Here is an 18,694-nt window from a genome sequence, read left to right as displayed (position 1 = left end):
TTACAAATAAGTAAATAAATAAATCACATTGGGTCAATTCAAATGGATTAAGGTCTCCCGTGAATGGAATTTTCTTTTCTTGTTCTTTTTTTAAAATTTTTTTTTTTTTTTTTTTTGAGATGATGTATGGCTATATTACCCAGGCTGGCCTGGAACTTCTGGGCTCAAATCATCCTCCTGCCTTGGGCTCTCAGTAGCTATAACTACAGATATGTACTATTATGCCTGTTGGAATCCATTTATCTATCATCTATCTATCTTCTATCATCTACCATCTATTTACCTATCTATCTCTATCTCTGTCAGACAGTGTATCATGCAGGTGAGCCTTAACCTTGAATTTACTTATGTATCTGAGTATGAATTTGAACTCCTGATCCTCTTGCCTCCACCATACAAGTGCTAAGAAAATGGGTGCTACCATACTAAGCTTCTGGAATTTTTCCTAAAGAATTACTTACTAATACCTGTAATCCCAGTACTTGGGAGGCTAAAGAAGCAAGATCACCATGAGCTCAGGGCAAGTCTGGGCTTCAAAGTGACTTAATTTGTCATCTAAACATTATTACTTTCAGAGATAAGGCTAGATGCTGAAATACAAAGAGTGTTCTGTCACAGGAGAACGTAAGGGGCACTAAGAAATCACAGCACTCACAGGGAAGCAGAGCTCCAGAGCCTTGGGAAGGAAGACATCTGGAAAGGTATCTTTCATTGTTCTCCTGGCTGATCTTCAAGTGAGTTTTTGCTTCCACCTGGAACCTAAAGTGCCTCTGGTGTGTGTGGGGGCGGGGAGGGTGCAGGGTATAATCTTCCTTTCTGAATACCTTGCACTCTGTTTCCTTTAATGTCAATATCAAAACTGAGAACTTCATATTGGTACTTCATTTCAGTTTTCTTCTTTATCTCAAATCTCTACGGATCCTGTTTTTTTTTTTTAAACTTACTCAGTGAAGTAGATTGACTCTTTAAAAAAATGAATATACTGAGACTAAGGATCTGAGGAATATCACAGAAGTGATGTGCCCTTTCTAGTCCATCACATCAGGGTACCAGATATTAACATATCTTTCTACTGGTGACATTAACTTTGATCATTTGTTTAAGGAGATGTCTGCTGGGCTTCTCCAGTGCAAGTTCTTTTTTATTATGTCATCAATAAACATTTTGAGAGAATCGCTGATGTTTTGAGGAAAGAAATTATCCAGAGCTATTTTTTTCTTGAAAACAAGTCTTAATGATGGTGTGGAGCCATTCAATAGGCAAAGCTATCATATTAAGACCTAAACAATACTATTACATTGATATGAAAAGCATCCAAGTCTAGAGTCTGTATATTTCTCCTAAATGAATATCCTATTAACATCTCAAGCTCACATTTCCCAGAGGGGGGAAAAAAAAAAAAAACATAAATGCAGGGTATCTTACCAATGGCTGGGGCAGATGTACAAAGTGTAAGAAACACCAGTTCCTGGCCCCTGGGTAGCACAGATACTCCCAAAAATTACAGTTTTAGTAAATGTGAAAGACACTTAATTTTGAGGGGTCCCTCTAAGAGCAATGACTTCCCATTTAAATCAGAAATCACATTTCCATCTCTTTACTATAAATTTTCTGAGAGAGAGAGAGACCTGTTTGTTTGCAGGGCAAAGTTTTCAATGTGCTACGTTGACAATGCACCAGCACTTTGCTGTAATAGGTAATAATCAGGCTCAGAAGAACTGAAGAGTACCTGCTTATAGGACATTGGTTCACAAATCTTATTAACATCACAAATTTAATTATGCTAAATGTCCTTTTTGAGAAAAAGATTGTAAGCTTAAAGAAAGTATTGATAGTGGTTATCACTGGGAGCTTTGTATCATTAACTTTTATTTATTCAGAATATGCCATGATTAGATGCTACTTCCAACTAAAAATAAATAAAGCAGCAAAGTTTTATTAAAATCCTATTTTACATACATCCTACAGCTTAATGAAGAGAAGACCATATTAAATTTAACTCAGGGCTGAAGAGATGCCTTAGAGGTTAAGGCACTTGCTGTGAAGCCTAAGGACCCAGGTTTGATTTCTTAGTACCCAAGTAAGCCAGATGCACATGGTGGTGCATGCATCTGGAGTTCATTTGCAGTGGCTAGAGGCCTTGGTGTACCCATTCTATTCTCCTCTCTCTCTCTCTCTCTCTCTCTCTCTCTCTCTCTCTCTCTCTCTCTCTAATAAATAAATGAAATATTTAAGCTCAAATCAAAATTGTTATTGAAATAGCTAACAAGCATGTTGAGTCAACTGTATGAAAAGAAAGGTTTGAAAAGGGGAACTCAATGAGTTGCAGAGCATGTGGTGTGTTGGGTGTTTAGCCAGTAGATAATCAGAGGTCTGCCATTCAGATCTTTATAGCATAACCAAGCAAAAGCTGAGATGATAGTTGATTTTGCATCATTTAAAATAATCCTGACCCAATTTTTTTTGAGGTAGGGTCTTACCCTAGCCTAGGCTGACCTTGAATTCACTCTGTAGTCTCAGGGTGACCTTGAACTCATGACAATCCTCCTACCTCGACCTCCCAAGTGCTGGGATTAAATGCTTACAACACCATGCCTGGTCTCTGACCCAATTTTTATAATTAGAGGGAGGAAGGGAACCAAAACAAAATTACTCCTCTATTCTGTGGAAAGTATTAAGAGCTCACATTGATAGGACTGAAATTTTCTGAACAGCTGAAATACTGCCATCTTTTACAGAATTATTTGGTATAGGTAAAGGGGAAAGATCAAAGGGAGAAATATCTTCAATGTGATTACAAATGTGGAAGAAAGGGATGCCAGGCTTTGTGGAAAAGCGGGAATTCTGGATTCACAGGTTCCTCTGGGGAATAAGCTACTTGGGACTCCCTCCCCTCTGCAACCCAGAAGAATGAGGGCCTGCACTCCATGGGAGCTGGAGCGGTCCACAGCATAAGCACACCAGCAAGCAGTACAGCGCCCGGCTGAAACAGCCTAACATGAACCGGGTAACAGTTCCGTTGCAAACGTTTTGTTTTGGTTTTTGTAAAAAGACAAGACTAAACTTAATTAAATGCTGTCTTTGGTGACACGCATTTGTCATTCCATTGGCATTTTTTTCTGTTTGGTTTTAATATAAGAACACTCAAAAATATTTTATCATTCCAAATACCTATTCATTTTTTTAATGTTAGCCTTTGAGTTGTGTTTTATTCTCTTTAGGTTTACACGTGTCCTTAGATAATTTGTAACTTTTTAAAAATTAAGTATATACTTTGTATGGACACATCATGTATTATTATCATCCTTTCCCTCCTCCCTGGCCCCATTCCTCTGGGGGCCCCTCCTCATTGGGATTATTGTTATTCCCCATGGGGTTGTGGGTAACTTTTTAATTAATAAGTGACAGCAGTAGTCAAGAGGGCCAGCTTTGAAGGGATGCTTTTGTCACCATGCTGGAAGAAAGGGCATGTATAACTGTGAAACAATTGTCATTTCACATAGTGCTTTTTTCTTATTTCTCTGAGATCTTTTCTTTGCTATGAAACTTCTGCTGGATTCCCAACAAGGGTTGTGCCACAGATATTGATCCAAAGAAACAGAAAAGTAATTCTTTCAGTGCCTAAAGGGAAACTTTCAATGATGCTCACAAGCTGGTGGTGGGGTTCCTGTCTCACATCCCGCGGTTGTGCTCCTTTCCATCCCTGGACTTGGAGACGCCCTGCTACGGTTGCACCTGTCTCCCTTGAGGTCTCCGGCTCCCGAAGTTTCCTTTCCGGAGGTCAAAGGCAAAATTCCTCCTGGAGCCAATTCCTCTTCGGGCTTCCCCCCTGCAGCCACGTGACGGTCCCTAACACCTGCGGGGCCACCATCTCCCTGCGCCCCCATCCCATCTCGCAGGGCGCGGGCGGGGCCGGTCTCCCTCCACCTCCCGAAGTCCAGGTCCAGGTGCGGGCCGCGCTCGGGCCGCAGGGGAGGGGCCGCGGCGCGGTCACGGCGCTCTCCGGAGCCCCGGTTATCACATGACTCGTCTGCGTCCGTAGCCTTGGCAGCGGCGGCGGCCGGTGCCCGGGCTCTCGGGTGGACGGGCTGGGCGCACGCCGGAGCCGAGCGCAGGGGGCGGGGAAGGGACCTGCCGCGGCCGCTCCCGGGGCCGGCCGAGCCGCCCGCCCCGCTCCATGTCGCTGGCTTGCGGAAGTGTCGCGGGGGGAGGCGGCGGCGGCGGCGGCCGTACGGAGCCCGGGAGGCCGGGGCTCGGCCCCCTGCAGCACTGAGCTCCGGGAGGGGCGCGCCCCAGCGGCCCGGCCGCCCGTGCGTCCTCCGGGCTCGCGCCGCAGCCTGCATGTCCCGCGCCGCCGCCGCCGCCGCCGCCGCCGCCTCCCGCCGCTGCTCCCGCCGCCGCTGCTGCCCGCCCCGCCGCGGCCGGGCGCCCGAGTAATATGCTCACTCGAGTGAAATCTGCCGTGGCCAATTTCATGGGCGGCATCATGGCTGGCGGCGGAGGCTCCGAGCACGGCGGCGGCGGCGGCGGAGGCTCCGACCTGCCCCTGCGCTTCCCCTACGGCCGGCCCGACTTCCTCGGGCTGTCTCAGGACGAGGTGGAGTGCAGCGCCGACCACATCGCCCGCCCCATCCTCATCCTCAAGGAGAGCCGGCGGCTGCCCTGGGCCACGGGCTACGCGGAGTGAGTGTCCTCGGGGCCCTTCCCGCCCCCGCCCCGCGCGCTCCGTCCCTGCCCTGCTCTGTCCTCCCCACGCTTCGGGGCCCCAGGCCTCGGCCGAGCCCTCGCGACCCCCACCGGCCACCACCTCCCCGCCTTGCCCCCCCACCCCAACCTCCTGGAACGCGGCCTGTCCAGCCGGACGAGCGGCGGCCGAGGGGAGGCTGAGCGGGACTGGAGCGTGGGAACGCTGAGCTTGGGGAGGGGGGTGTCCCTGATCTGGGGGCCGTGACACTCGCAGGGAAAAGTGGACACGGCCGCTCTGCTGAAGTTGAAATATTAATATGAAATCTGGGATCTTGTGTCCACCTTCCCGAGGGGGGGGGGCACATCTTTGTGCCCCACGCGGAGAGTTTGTTGGAGGTCGAGACGTAGGGCATCTGTCCCCGCGCCCCGGGGCGGGCGTCAGGTTCCCCGAGGTGGCCGTGTGGGTGTGCGTGATGGGACATTTCCATTTCGGAAGGCTGGTTTCCCGGACTCACGGCCCCGGGGCTCCTCCGCTTCGGTTTTAGCCCGTAGCGAAGCGCTTGCGCGCTCGGCAAATGCCCGTCCTGTGCCCCAGTCCTTGGGAGGACAGAAACTTACTCCAGGTGTTCCCTAGAGCGCCAGAGGGGCCCGGAGTGAACCGGCAGAGAGGGTTTCACTGCCTTTCCCCACTCCCAGGCCCCTTCTCCACTGACTGTTAATAATGATCTTGTGAACGGTGGGGTAAGTAAGGCTTTCCCCTCCCATTATCTACTACTTAAGCTTTGCGCAACTGGGAGGCTAAGCCAGGGCGATCTAGACCAGAATCCTGGGACTAATTGCTCTGTGGTCAGTAGTGCCCACTAACCCCTGGGGCTCAGCATACCTGCCCCCTTTTCCTTTAACCCTTCCCCTCACTCGTATGTGCCCTCCCCATCGGTACACGGCTTCGCTCGCTGATTGGCTCGTCCTGGGACCAATCAGTTCCCCCTACGCCTGGGCACCCGGTGCTGACCCGGTTCTGGTGGCCCGCATCCCCCACGGCAGGCGTGGTGAACCACGCGCCGGGTTCTGGGGCTTGAGGTGGCTCCGAAGACATTCAGCCTAGAATCTCGAATATCTTTTTCCCTCCCACATCATTCTGTAACCGTGATCCTCGCGCTTGTGTATAAGTGGAGCGAGATGACTGGCCTGTTGTGTGAGGAGACAGAAGTGAGCACGAGAAGAAAATAGAAAATAACAATGACAGACTGAGGAAGGTGGGAAAGTTTCAGAATAGCCCGCAGTCTCCCCAGAGGAAGTTAAAAGTAAAACCCTGTGCGTTGGAAGACCTAGAGGAGGGAAGAAGTACCCACCAGAACCCACCCAGCACTTTCTTTTGAACCTGAAAAAATAATAATAACGTTTAAAAGACCACTTGTACCCTTTTGCAAGGCCTTAAAGAGCTTGAGAACGTGCTCTGTCTCGTAATGGTGTAGGCGGGGGCCCGGGGGCCGTTCCAGAGCCTTGGTGGCGGGAGGACAACCAGGGGCCTGAGAGATGAGCTGGTGAATGAGTGTGGAAGCTGTTGGGGCACAGTGAAGAATGAAAGGAAGGAAGGAGTTTCTGAATGATTGGGTGCCAGTGGGGGTGTGTGACGTGCCATGGGCTGTGGGGAAGAGAGGAGAATCTGCAGTGGGATAGTAGGAGGAGTGGGAGGGGAGGGATTACCTCGCCATGGCCAAGCCTCAGTTGCTGAGCTGGAATTCACTGTAGAGTCTCAGGGTGGCCTCGAACTCAATACCTCTGCCTCCGGAGTGCTGGGATTAAAGGCATGTGCCACCACGCCCGGCAAGCCTCAGTTTCTTTGTCTGTAGGAAGCTCGTTGTGATCCTAGACTAGAACATGAGAAATGTTCATGAAAAGCCACTGTAAGTTTTCCATTTTTAAAATGTTATAAAAGTAGTTCATTTATGTTAATTCCAGCGAAGATCTGGATAAGCCTGCCAGCTGCACCCCTCCACCACCCTCTCCCTCCTAGGGGCCACTGTAGTCCAGTATTTGGGTGATGTGCACTTTTCCAGGTGTCTTTGGATATAGCTGTTAATACCTGTTTTTCCCCCCTTCCCCAAATAAGCTCATACTGAGTACATTGTTCTGTAGCACTTTTACAAAACATTATACCACTGGCGTTATTCCAAGTCAATACATTCAGGATTACCTCATTAAGAGAAAAACAAAACAGGGTCCCATACATAGCCCAGGCTGCTTTGAATTCAGACTTTTCCAGTCCTAGCCTCCCAGGTAACCTCATCCTTTCCAGATGTAGGCATAGTATTAATGATAGCTAACATAGTTGATGCCTAGCATTCTTTGGTGCTTTCAAGCTCACATTATATCATCCAGTTCTCACTACAGTCCTGTCATTTCCACTCTGCCGATGAGGTCACAGAGGCAGAGAATGGCTAAGCTATAGCCCAGGGTTTTACCACCTATGTTTGAACTCAGGTGGTCCAACTCCAGAGCCCCAGCTTCAACCCCACTCCCTGCAGTGTTAAAGTATGATGTGTCCACCAGATCTCACAATTAGCCCTAACATTGTCTTGCCATCTCTGTCTAGTCTCTCCTATTTTTGTCTTCTTGTACCATTTCCTCGAAGCTTGATCTATAGTTTTTCTTTCTGCAAAGATGCATCCTGAGTGTTCAAAATGGCTGAAACATGGAGAGAAGGAGAAGGAAGCAGGTGTGATCAGAAGTTGTCATTAGTGATGCTCCCAGATCCCAGAGTATCTTCTGGGAGGTGAAATCCTCTTCTCTTTGTTCTAGAAGTTCCCTGAAAGGGATAGACTAGATGAAAAGGTTACTTATGGGTGGAGAGAGGAAGGATGAGTTGAGTTCTTTGCTTCTGGGTCTCCAGATGGAGTCTGGAGCAGGCCTGGTGGCTCAGGCCTGCACTCCGGTTTACTTAGGAGCTCAAAGCAGGGGGATCACAAGTTGAAGGTCTGCCTGAGCCAAGAGTGAGTTCAAAGCCAGTCTGAGCAACTTAGTGAAACCCTGTCTCAAAATCAAAACTCAACAGAGGGCTGAGGATATAGCTCAGAAGAAAAAGGGGGTCTGGGGAAGAAAGCTGCCATCGTCTGATGACTGACAGACTGAAGAAAGAGGAGCTGACATCTGAAGTAGACAACCCATCGTTTTGTATGTTGGAAGGACGGTCTAATTTTGCCACTTATTGTTAATCCCTTTCAGGGAAAGATACTCTGTAGATGGCAGAATTAGATAACCGCCTACCTACAATCGCTGTAAGTCTTGGGGATGCAGAAGCTGAAGAGCCTCGTCCATCCTGGCACTGTGCTGACAGGATTTCCTGGGTTCTTCAAATACCTTCCTAGTGTGGAGGAAAAATATAGCCAGTTGATTGAAGAATATTTGCTGAGTTGTCAAGCTCTACAAAGTCCTGCAGTTATAGATAATGGTCACCAAGCTAAACTCTCTAAAAACATGCATTAGCAAGTTTCACTTTAAAAGGTGGTTTTGAAATCACTGACTGAGCCTGTGAGGTCTGCCCAGAGAATGCCCATGGAAGGCAATAGGCTGACCCAGAGATCCAGGGCAGTAGACTCAGATGTCCGTGAACATGGAGTTGGTACCTTAAACCATAGTAATCCACTAGTGTTTTGAGCAAAACCATTTGTTTTATCCATATTTCTTCAAACAATACATAACTACAGCATATTTTTGCTTATCTATAACTGTAAAAATTCTTTTTCTGTACTTATTTATCTTTTGATAAAGGGGCCTTTCCTGAGTTCTTTGAGTCTCACAGAGTTCAAAATTATGAAATTGTTGATGAAATAACTTTATTTAAATCTAGCAACTAACCTGCATGTGTTTGGATTTGCTTTGGAATCTGTAGGCTGCTCTGTCTTCCAGTCACACAGGCAATAATTACTGGCTGTCAATAAGTAGCAATAGTTGGGTATGCACTGTCAATGACAAAACAAAACCACAATTTCTCTCTTTGCCTCCAAGCTCAGAAATCCCCTAACCTTTCTCTCCTTGCCCCTTGGCATACCCACCAGTTTTTCAGACATCTCTGCAAAACTGCTTGGGAACTTCCTGTTTGACCTTGGCAACTAAGAGACCTCAAGGTTCTCCACTTCTGTTGTGTAAGGATGAGAAGGAATAAGAGCGGAGGGCAGGGGAGTGGGACAGTGTCAAGCACTGCCAGTAGCAGATGAGCCAAGAGCCCGAAGCACCGCTTTCCTTTCCTGGGTCAAAACCTTCTGTATGCTCAGATTTAACTTTAGCAGGAAGTCAGATCCTCTGAGGCAGAAGCCCTGGATGGTCCTTGTGTTAGGAAAATGCATCAACATCCTTCCAGGACTCCTGGTACTTTCAGACAGGTGTGTCTACCTGCCTGTGTTTGGGTGGACAACATCATTTCTAGTATTGACTTACCACATCGGGATTTCTGCTTATGGCTGTAGCTGCACCCACTGGAACTTCAGACTGCATACTAGTGTTGTTTCCTTAAAACATACTACTCAGGAACGTTTTCTGAGTGTTTGCTAGACATTGGGGCGGGGGGACTAGGTATCTTTGGTTTTGGATTTGCCTAATTTAACCAGATTGACTTAAAAAAAAATTTTCCTTCTCTTTCAAGTTACTTCCTTCTCTCTCAAGAAATAAACACCAGCCAGGCGTGGTGGCGCATGCCTTTAATCCCAGCACTAGGGAGGCAGAGGTAGGAGGATTGCCGAGAGTTCGAGGCTACCCTGAGACTACATAGTGAATTCCAGGTCAGCCTGGGCTAGAGTGAGACCCTACCTCAAAAAACCATAAAAAACACCAAACAAAAGAAAAGAAATAAACACCATTAATCTGCTTCTAGTATTTCTCCATGTTGTTGATAAAATCATCACACTCCTGCTGTGTGCTAGGCTTTGTTTCCAAACTACAAGAAAGCATGGGCATGATCCTAAAGAAGTAGATGTTTTGTTTGTTATGATTTCACTGTCCTAATGCCCCTGAATAATTTTGAATCTTAGTGTTTAGGGCCTTTAGTTATGTGAGAAAAAGAAATTTCATTGGTTTTTCAGGTAGCATTTTCATATACTGCGTAGCTGAATGTCCCCAGACTGTTGTTCATACCCGCTATAAAAGCAAAAGTGACCCTGACAGTGGTTTGTCAGCAGGGAGACCTTCATTCAAGATTATTACCCTATAGCATCCAAGCTCAACTCAGGATGGCTGAACTGACAAGAAGGATGAAGCGGTCAGTGGATGGAATGTGTCGAGCTGAACTGACCTAGCAGGATCCTTGCTGAAGGCCGGCCAACTTGTTCATCAGAAGTGGAGGATGAACTTGATCAGATATCAAGGTTGAGGGTTCCTCTTAAACCTACTTAGCAGGATTCTTGCTCAGAGATGAGATGAAGGTGAAGGTTATGGAGAAGAGAGTTCAGAGGAGGCTGACTGAAATGTGGTCAAGGGGAGGTCACCCCTGAATACAGAGAGAAAAAGGGAAGAAAGTGGACGGGATGTCATCACACGGCCGAGCTCTGATTCTGATGTATGTGCACTGACTCTGTGACCTTCAGCTGTTACCGTGGTCCGAAGGGACTGTGTCAGCAAAGCAAAGCAAGTAAAATATAATAATAATAATAATAATAATAAACTTAATTTTATGACCCAATGTTAAGACTAAGAGTTGAGGAACCTTTCCTGTGTTTTCTAATGTAGTACTGTAGTAGATTGGAAATAATAAGAATAGAACAGCATGTGATTTGCTTGGCCTATTTTCATATATCAAATATCATCAGCATTTATATTTTATTAGGTGTATTAAGTTTTGCTCAGTGCACTAGGACCATCTGTGGAACTAACTATTCCTGCTAAGCATTTTGCATGTGAATTTAATGAGATGCATGCAGTACAGGTAAGGAGCGTATTCAAAGCACTGAGCTTATTGTCAGTCCTAAGATCGTTGCCTCACTGCCTGATGCCAACTCTAGTGGTTTTGAACTATACTATAAACATAACCTGGTTCTCTGTTTGTATGTTATAAACATTATTCTTTCATTATCCACCTCAGTGTTGCTGAATAACAAGAAACTTTACTGTAAATATTATAGTGAATTCTAATAATAATCTACTGAAATATATAAAGAGCAATGTAAAATTCTGAATTTTATGACCATTGTTAATACTAGAGTTTTTAAGAATTCCTATATGAAATAATAAATGTAGCTCACTCTGGTATGTGGCTTTTCACATGCCTTCACCATGTACTCATGCATGTTGGACTCCTCTCCAAGTCAGTGGCTATTGCAACAGTGTGCTGTCTGTTGAAAAGACAGTATTAACAAAGCTGCATTGGACGTCCCATCTGGGAGTTACCTTTAGGCTTTTGGTGAACAAATTTTTATGATTTATTTACTTCATCTAGTGCTTGATACTAGCCAAAAGGCCAAGAAACGATCACCTACCTCATCTAGCTATTTCTTCTACTGTGAATTTGTAGACCCGGGAAGCTTGGTTAGAAGCCATGCACCTTCATAATTATGGTACGTTTTATCAGATTGGCCCTGACTCTTCACACACTCCAGTCAGCCGTGTGTGACTGGAAAACTATTTTCTCATTAAGCCTGTCATGTTTGCCAGTGATCTCAAAGATGAAAAGCACTTCCACAAAATTTGGTTGGATGATGGAAGAAATTAAATAGTCATGTGTACATTTATGTAATCTCTCATATTTACTAGCCACTTGAATGTTTTATCTCTCCTTCTGGGTTATGTATTTTGTCCATTTTTCTATTTGGATAATTATTTGTAAGAGCTTTTTGTATATTAAAACTATTAACCCCAAGCCTGTCACATTGCTTGTTTTCCATATGTTATTTTGCATGTGTAATACATTTGATGTGGTGTGTATATGTGTGAGGTGTGTTCATATATATGTGCAGATGTGCTCACGGAGGCCACAGGGAAATGCTGGGTGTCCTTTCTCTATTGCTCATCCATGTAGCCTTGAGACTGAGTCTTTCTCAGAACACAGAGCTGTGCTTTCAGAGAATCGCAGTGATTCTCTGTCTCAACCTTCCATAGGGCTACAGACATGTCCCACAGACATGTGTGGCCATGCCCAGCTGTTTTCATGGCTCCTGTACAATGAAACTCTGCTCATTTTAGGCCCTCTCGAGCCTCATGCTTGGAGCAAGTGCTCTGACCCACTGAGCCATCTCCCAGTCCTATGTTTCATTTTTTTAATTTCACTTTTTACTGTTACTATGCAAAATTTAATTTCTCTGTGGTCACATCTCATTTCATGCATGGCTTCTATTTAGTATCATACTTAACATTTGAGGTGCTATTGTCCTAGAAACAGGACTTCATGAGGGTAGGGATGGAAGAGGAGTTCTTGAGAAGATACAGTCCTCTATGGAACCCAAGCACAGCAGTACAGTTGGTCTTCACAAGGAACTGCAGCTCTGCACCAGAACTTCACCTAGGAACAAAGTAGTGGTCCTGTCATTCTTTCCCTCTCGGCCCAGCAAGCAAACAGGACTCACCAACTAAAGCCTTCATTCTAAGTTGGAGTTTTGGGGAAAGAGGCGTTAATTAGTTCCATGTATATCAAAAAGTCCAGTAGCATATGTGCTTGTGGCCAGGGTGCCACGACCACATCCCAGCACTGAGAATGGACAGTTCTTAGAGGAGGAGGTGGTAGTGTGGGCTGGCCTTCTTGGTAGTTCACAAGGTTCCACTGCAGGCAAGTCATTTGATGACAAGTATTTGAGTCAGAGACCCAAAGGCTGTATCTTTATATGTTTTCACTAAGACATATGACACAGTGATACCTCTCGTGTGTGTGTGTGTATTTGCAAGCAGAGAGAGATAAAAGAGAGACAGACACACAAAATGGGTATATTAGGGCCCCCAGCTGTATGTGCCATTTTGTGAATCTGGCTTTTCATGGGTACTGGAGAATAGAACCTTAGTTATTAGGTTTTGCAGGAAAACACCTCAGCTTCTGCACTGTCTCTCCAGCCCACATTGTCTTTATATATAAAATCACTGAATGCCTTATACATTATCACTAAACAGTGAGCGAGCCCTCAGAAGTAGAAGTATATCATTCATAAGTGATTTTTACCTTTAAATCTTTTCTACAGTGATGTACACTTGATTATTTTCAGACACAAATAGTTTCTGGAATCATGTGCATTTGTTTCTGGATGTGTTGCAACCCTGCCTGCAACTATGAGAATGCCATATTACCAAGAATCAAGGGTTGTCAGCTCAGTTCTTTTCATCCTTTCTCTCCAGCCTAGAAGGGAATGCAATATGGTTTGAAGGTTTGCCCAAGTGATCCTAGAATACATACCAGGAAACAGGTCATGGCTCTTAAACCTCCTTACAGTGGCGGCACAGATCTGCCCACTTTCAGTGTTAGTATATTCCTTTTCTCCTTTTTCTTTGTAGCTCTATGATAATGAGAGACATATATGTGAAAGGGTGTCTAAATCTGTTCTGTAAACAGAAGTTCAGTTTATCTTCTGTAGTCTTTTTGTTTTTGTTTTTGTTTTTATTTTTCAAGGTAGGGTCTCACTCTAGCTCAGGCTGACCTGGAATCCACTGTCAAGTTTCAGGCTGTTCTTGAACTCATGGTGATCCTCTCACCTATGCCTCCCGAGTGCTGGGATTAAAGGCGTGCGTCACCACACCCAGCTTGTAGTCTCTCTTTTTTTAAAATTACACCAGGGTAAGTACCTTTTCCCTTCAATAGATATGGGTTTAATTTGATAATCTTTTTGTGTTACTTTTTGGCAGGTTTTCTCAGGACATTTCTTAAACAGATGAAAGTCTGAAGTCTTGTAACTGCTGATTTTATTATTCTCAAATGTCAGCTTGGATCTCCTTGAATATTAGAAATGTTCAAAGGAAACTTTTTCTCTTACAATATTTTGCATAAAGTTTAATGCTGGTCATTTGTCTATGAAAAACTAAACTACTAGATGATAGTCTTGAAGGGAGCATTTGCATCTTCTAATGCTGTTTGACACTGATAAACTAGATTTGTGGATGTGCGGTTGAACATCCAACATGCAAATTCAGAAAGTCACCACAAATGCTGAGCATGGAGAATTTTTGTACAAGGCATATTTGTACAGGACCTTGGATTTGTTCCTTGCATGAACATCCCACCTGTAACATGTCATCACCTGTATGAGCCTGGCATGGGTGAGCTGCTTAGAGTTGTATAGCTCACTTGGTTAATCATAATTCTGGCCTCTGTTTCTTCTTCTACAATGGGGGAACTGGGTTGGGTTGATAGTTGCCAGAATTTTTATTGTATAAGCTCATTTCAGAAAAAAATTTAGAAGACTGGCATAGAATTATTTTGAATCTTGTAATCTGCTTTCACCAACATATTGGTTGTATTTAATAGCCAAGAGTATAGAGCCCTGCGATTCCAGCCACAAGAACAGTTCTTAAACCTAATCTTAACATTTCATGAAAAGACTATGAAATTGCTAGTATTGTTCTAAACTTCCATGATACCATTAAACCATTGGAGTAACTGCCTTGTCAGGGCCCTTTCTAGTCCTGAACTGTGAGTCCCCAGGTTAAGAATTAGCCTCCAGGCTAAGGTTTGTTACAGCAGAGTGTGCTGTCCCCTTCTTTATGATTATGATTCTAAGTTGCTTTTCTCCCAGTACTTTCTTATAAAATAATTTTAAATTTGCAGTAAAGTTGAAACTATTATATTGCCAGCGTCCATATCCCCACCATGTAGAGTCTATGATTCATGGGTGGCTATATTTTCTTTATTATTTTGCTGCCTGTGTTGTTGATCAATCCATCCTTCAGTTATTAAGGATATAGTGGTTTTAGTCTAGTTGCTTTAATTTATGCTATTAAATTGTTTTCACGATAATTTAAAGTTTTGGATTGAAAAGCTTTGACAGTCTCAGTTGATAAAAAGCCTCCAACAGTGGGCTCTCCCTCCATCTAAAGGGGGCACTCCAAACTGGATGTGTGCAACATTGGCATACTGCAGGTGCCCCCTTCATTGATAAGCTTGTATTTGTCTTAGCATTTACATCATTGAGAGCACTGCCTGAGATCAAATTGAAAAGTATCTCTTTGCTATGTTCCTGTTTAATTACATCATGGAAAATTTGTTTGCAGCCTCAGCTACTCTTTGAGCTGGGAGCCAATCATGTGAGCACTCTTTAATAAAGACTTAAATAGTGCCTGTAATGTGCTTAGGATGAATCAAGACAAGTACTGACCATTGTTTTCCTTATCTCTGAAGTAAAGATTGTTCACTAGGAGGCTTACAGAGATCAAGGTACCTACCTGCAAAGTCACTCTTTTTCTGGTATAAATCCAAATGTTTTCATTGTTATTATTTCTGATTTATTTTTCTCTAAAATGCTTAGCTGTATTTTTTCTATGCATGGACTTTATGCTGACTTGTTTATGAGACAGAATAAAGATAATACATACATACACACACACACACACACACACACACACATGTGGCTTTATGAATGGTCGCTAAGGACCTGGCATGTACCATTAATGTAAACATCTGTTATCCATCTTTAATAAGAGTGACCCAGCATCACCCCTGAAACAAACATACACACGCACGCATGCACGCACGCGCACACACTAAAGTAGAAGAGATGAGGGCCAAAGAGAACTCTTCAGAAGCTCATGCTGTCTAACATGTTTATGACCATCACTGAATCATTGAGCCTGATCAGCCATTGTGTGAACTTCTTTATTAATAAAAGGATATCCTATGAATGTCACACAAGAGGTTTAAGGTTTTTTGATACTCAAAGGACATTAGTAAGGTCTTACCATCAGATGGCTTTAAATTTGAGAAGGACATATGACACATAACGTTCTGTATAAAATTCTGTTTTACAAAGCACTTAAGTTATTCCATTGAACATAATAATTTATGTTAATTATACTTAACTTTCTTAATATCTGTGCACTTCTAAGTATAGCAGTCTATGTTTTGTCAAAGTGACCATATTTTGACTGCAAAGTGCTTTTTCATGTTTTTTGGAACCAATCTGTATGTTCCATGCAGCCGTGTTTCTTCTCCTAAAGTTAGGAAATAGATCATGTGTTTTACCATCAACAGCTACTTAGAAGTGAGGAAGTGTGCTTAGGAGCTCTTCATGGTAGCATTCAAATCATGTCACATTTTATGAGAGTCCTTTAAAAAATTTACTTGACTCTGTTACCTAAATTTTTAATTAAGCAGAGTCAAATTTTACAGGGAATTTTTCAGATGAGTGATTTAGGTGGCAACAAGGCCAGTGGCATTTAACACAGTATCTGTCTGCTGGTCCTCAGGAGGGTGACTCTTGCAGTGGCCGTCCTCGAGTGTGCACTTCCGCATGGGTGACTTGCACAAGCCAAACCTAATGGAGCCTTGCTGGACTGGCAATGTAATTAATTATCACAGGGCTGTGGGCAGACAGACAGATCAATTTCTTACCACGTAGAGAGAGCCAAAGTGGCTTATGTACTCTCCTTTTAGGTAATTGATAAATAGATCTTTAAGCCCTAAAAAAAGAGATGCCTCTTTACTGTGTGACCTTTTTCATATAAATGTAGGGAAGAAAAACAATCTCACATGACGAATTGATTGTTTTTAAAAAATAAAAATGCAGATTGTTGAATTACTCTGTTGACATGGTCTGTGCTCATAGTGATTCTATGCCTTTTCGTAAAGGTGAGGATTGACAGATTGTGTTGGGAAGATACAGGTGGCAAAAACAAAAGATGGCATGTAAATACATGTTTAGAAGGTAGTGCTTTGTAGGTTCAGGGAATAGGAATAGCCTGCAAGAGGATGAGAGGGGAAGCCAGAAGCTGGGAAATCAAACTGGTAATAATACAGAAAGAACTTTACATTCTTTCAACATAAAAGAGAAATACCAAATAATACAAATAAATGAAAAATAGGTTAATATATAAAAATATTTATAGCTGGTGTGGTGGCACATGCCTTTAATCCCAGCACTCGGCAGGCAGAGGTAGGAGGATCTTCGTGAGTTCAAGGCCACCCTGAGACTCCCTAGTAAATTCCAGGTCAGCCTGGGCTAGTGTGAGACCCTACCTTGAAAAACAAAAATTAAAAAAAAAAGAATTTTTTTAAAGAAGTGCTGGGTTACAAATAAATGACCTATGAGAATGAATGCAAGCATAGGTGTTTGGGAAAGCAGAGCAATTATATCAGTGTGTTTCTTCATGAAGTAGGGAGGAATAAAGCCAGTCAGGCGAGATGGCTCACGGCGCCTCCCCCTTGTGACTGTCCATGGGGTGACGCTGCTGAATGCCACAGTGCCCAGGAGAGCCAGATGCCCAGAGCCGCAGTGGAAGCTCTTCGCATCAGCTCACGGAGAGAAGGGAAGGACTGGTCCCTGGGACTGTGGTGGCTACTATTTGTTTTTTAAAAAATCTGGGTGTTCACATGGGAATTTCGTGGGCCATGCTTGAAGCCCTGCTTCTCCTCTTGTCCCCACGCCCCAGTCATCAGGTGAGTGATGATGGAGGCCACCTGGCCATGCCATCTGCACTTTGCACACTACCTGCAAGCCGCCACCTACCTTGCCATCCTCAGTGGCATCCTACCTGCACTTCCTCTCTGTCCTGGGTGCCACTAGGACCCATGTGTTAGCTCCCTCACACACTGAGACAAATACCCAAGTTGAGTCACCTTGTAAGGAGGAAAGCTCTGCTTTAGCTCACAGTTTTGAGGCTTCAGTACATATTCAGTCAGCCTAAACATGGGCTTTTGGTGGCTTAGTACATCGTGGCAGGAATGCATGGCAGAGGAGGTCTGTTTGCCACTTGGTGACAAAAGCAGAGAGAAAGAAGAGAGGAGAGTCTGGGGTCACAGCATCTCCTTTAAGAGCTTGCGCCAGGGCTGGAGAGATGGCTCAGCGGTTAAGCGCTTGCCTGTGAAGCTTAAGGACCCCGGTTCGAGGCTCGGTTCCCCAGTTCCCACGTTAGCCAGATGCACAAGGGGGCTCACGCGTCTGGAGTTCGTTTGCAGAGGCTGGAAGCCCTGGCACGCCCATTCTCTCTCTTTCCCTCTATCTGTCTTTCTCTCTGTGTCTGTTGCTCTCAAATAAATAAATAAAAAATTAAAAAAAAAAAAAAAGAGCTTGCTTCAGTGACCTGTCTTCCATAGTGCCGTAGCACATAGCCTTGGGGGACACTTGCAATCTTGGCTGATCCAGCAGTATGGCTCGATAAAATCCTGGCTCCTAACTTCCCACTACCATGGGCCATTATTGATATTATCATTGTATGGATTCCTTTGGGAAGGCTGCATCTTCAAGCTGTGTTAAATAAGTAACATTTTCTCCACTTAAAAAACTATCTAGACACATAGAGTCTGGTAGGCTGCAGGAAGGGCACTGTGATAACCACCTGGACGGGTCCGTTTCAGCCCAAAGGACTATCCATTGTTTCTGTTGACCTGGGTCCTTACTGCCCCCAGGCTGTTTTCCCTTAGCTTTCTCAAACCCCAACACTTAACATAGCTTCCCTGTCCTGGTGTTGTCTTCCCAGAGCCTTACGGCTCTAGTCTACAAGTTAGAATTTGCCAGCAGGCATGGCTTTGCCTCCCTGTGGGTTTTTAGGCAGGTGTGCTCCATTGTGTGGATATCTATCATTTTGTTTAGGACTCAATGCAGAGCACATTTTCAAGCGCTGACTCCAGAGTCCCCATTGTTCTTTTCCATGTCCAAAAATTGTATTTTAATAGTTTTATTTTCCTGGCTTCCAAAGTGCTGCCAAGTTGCCCAGTGCTTGTCAGCTGCAAGTTTAATTAAACGCCTGCTGAGACTCAGCTTTTTCTAGTGGAGTTCAACCCTGGGGCAAAGGTTTCTCTTGTAAAATCTTCTGTCATTCACTAACTATGAATGAGAAGATCTTAAAAGCATCCTTAGATGTCTACTAACCTGTCAGGAGAAAGGCATTGATT

At 44.4% G+C, this 18,694-nt stretch overlaps 1 protein-coding gene across 1 annotated transcript in view; it reads left to right on the top strand.

Annotated features, from left to right (window-relative positions):
• Window positions 1-4,405: 4,405 nt before the first annotated feature.
• Window positions 4,406-18,694, top strand: part of Ppm1h (protein phosphatase, Mg2+/Mn2+ dependent 1H) — a 281,291-nt gene continuing 267,002 nt past the window's right edge. The window contains exon 1 of the mRNA XM_004650050.2: window positions 4,406-4,683. Within this exon, the coding sequence (XP_004650107.1) occupies window positions 4,439-4,683 (245 nt within the window). The 5' untranslated portion in view covers window positions 4,406-4,438. The remainder of the gene's footprint in view (window positions 4,684-18,694) is intronic.

This window comes from Jaculus jaculus, chromosome 6 (genome assembly GCF_020740685.1).
Source record: "Jaculus jaculus isolate mJacJac1 chromosome 6, mJacJac1.mat.Y.cur, whole genome shotgun sequence".
Taxonomy (NCBI): domain Eukaryota; kingdom Metazoa; phylum Chordata; class Mammalia; order Rodentia; family Dipodidae; genus Jaculus; species Jaculus jaculus.
This window is presented reverse-complemented; position numbering and strand designations above follow the sequence as displayed.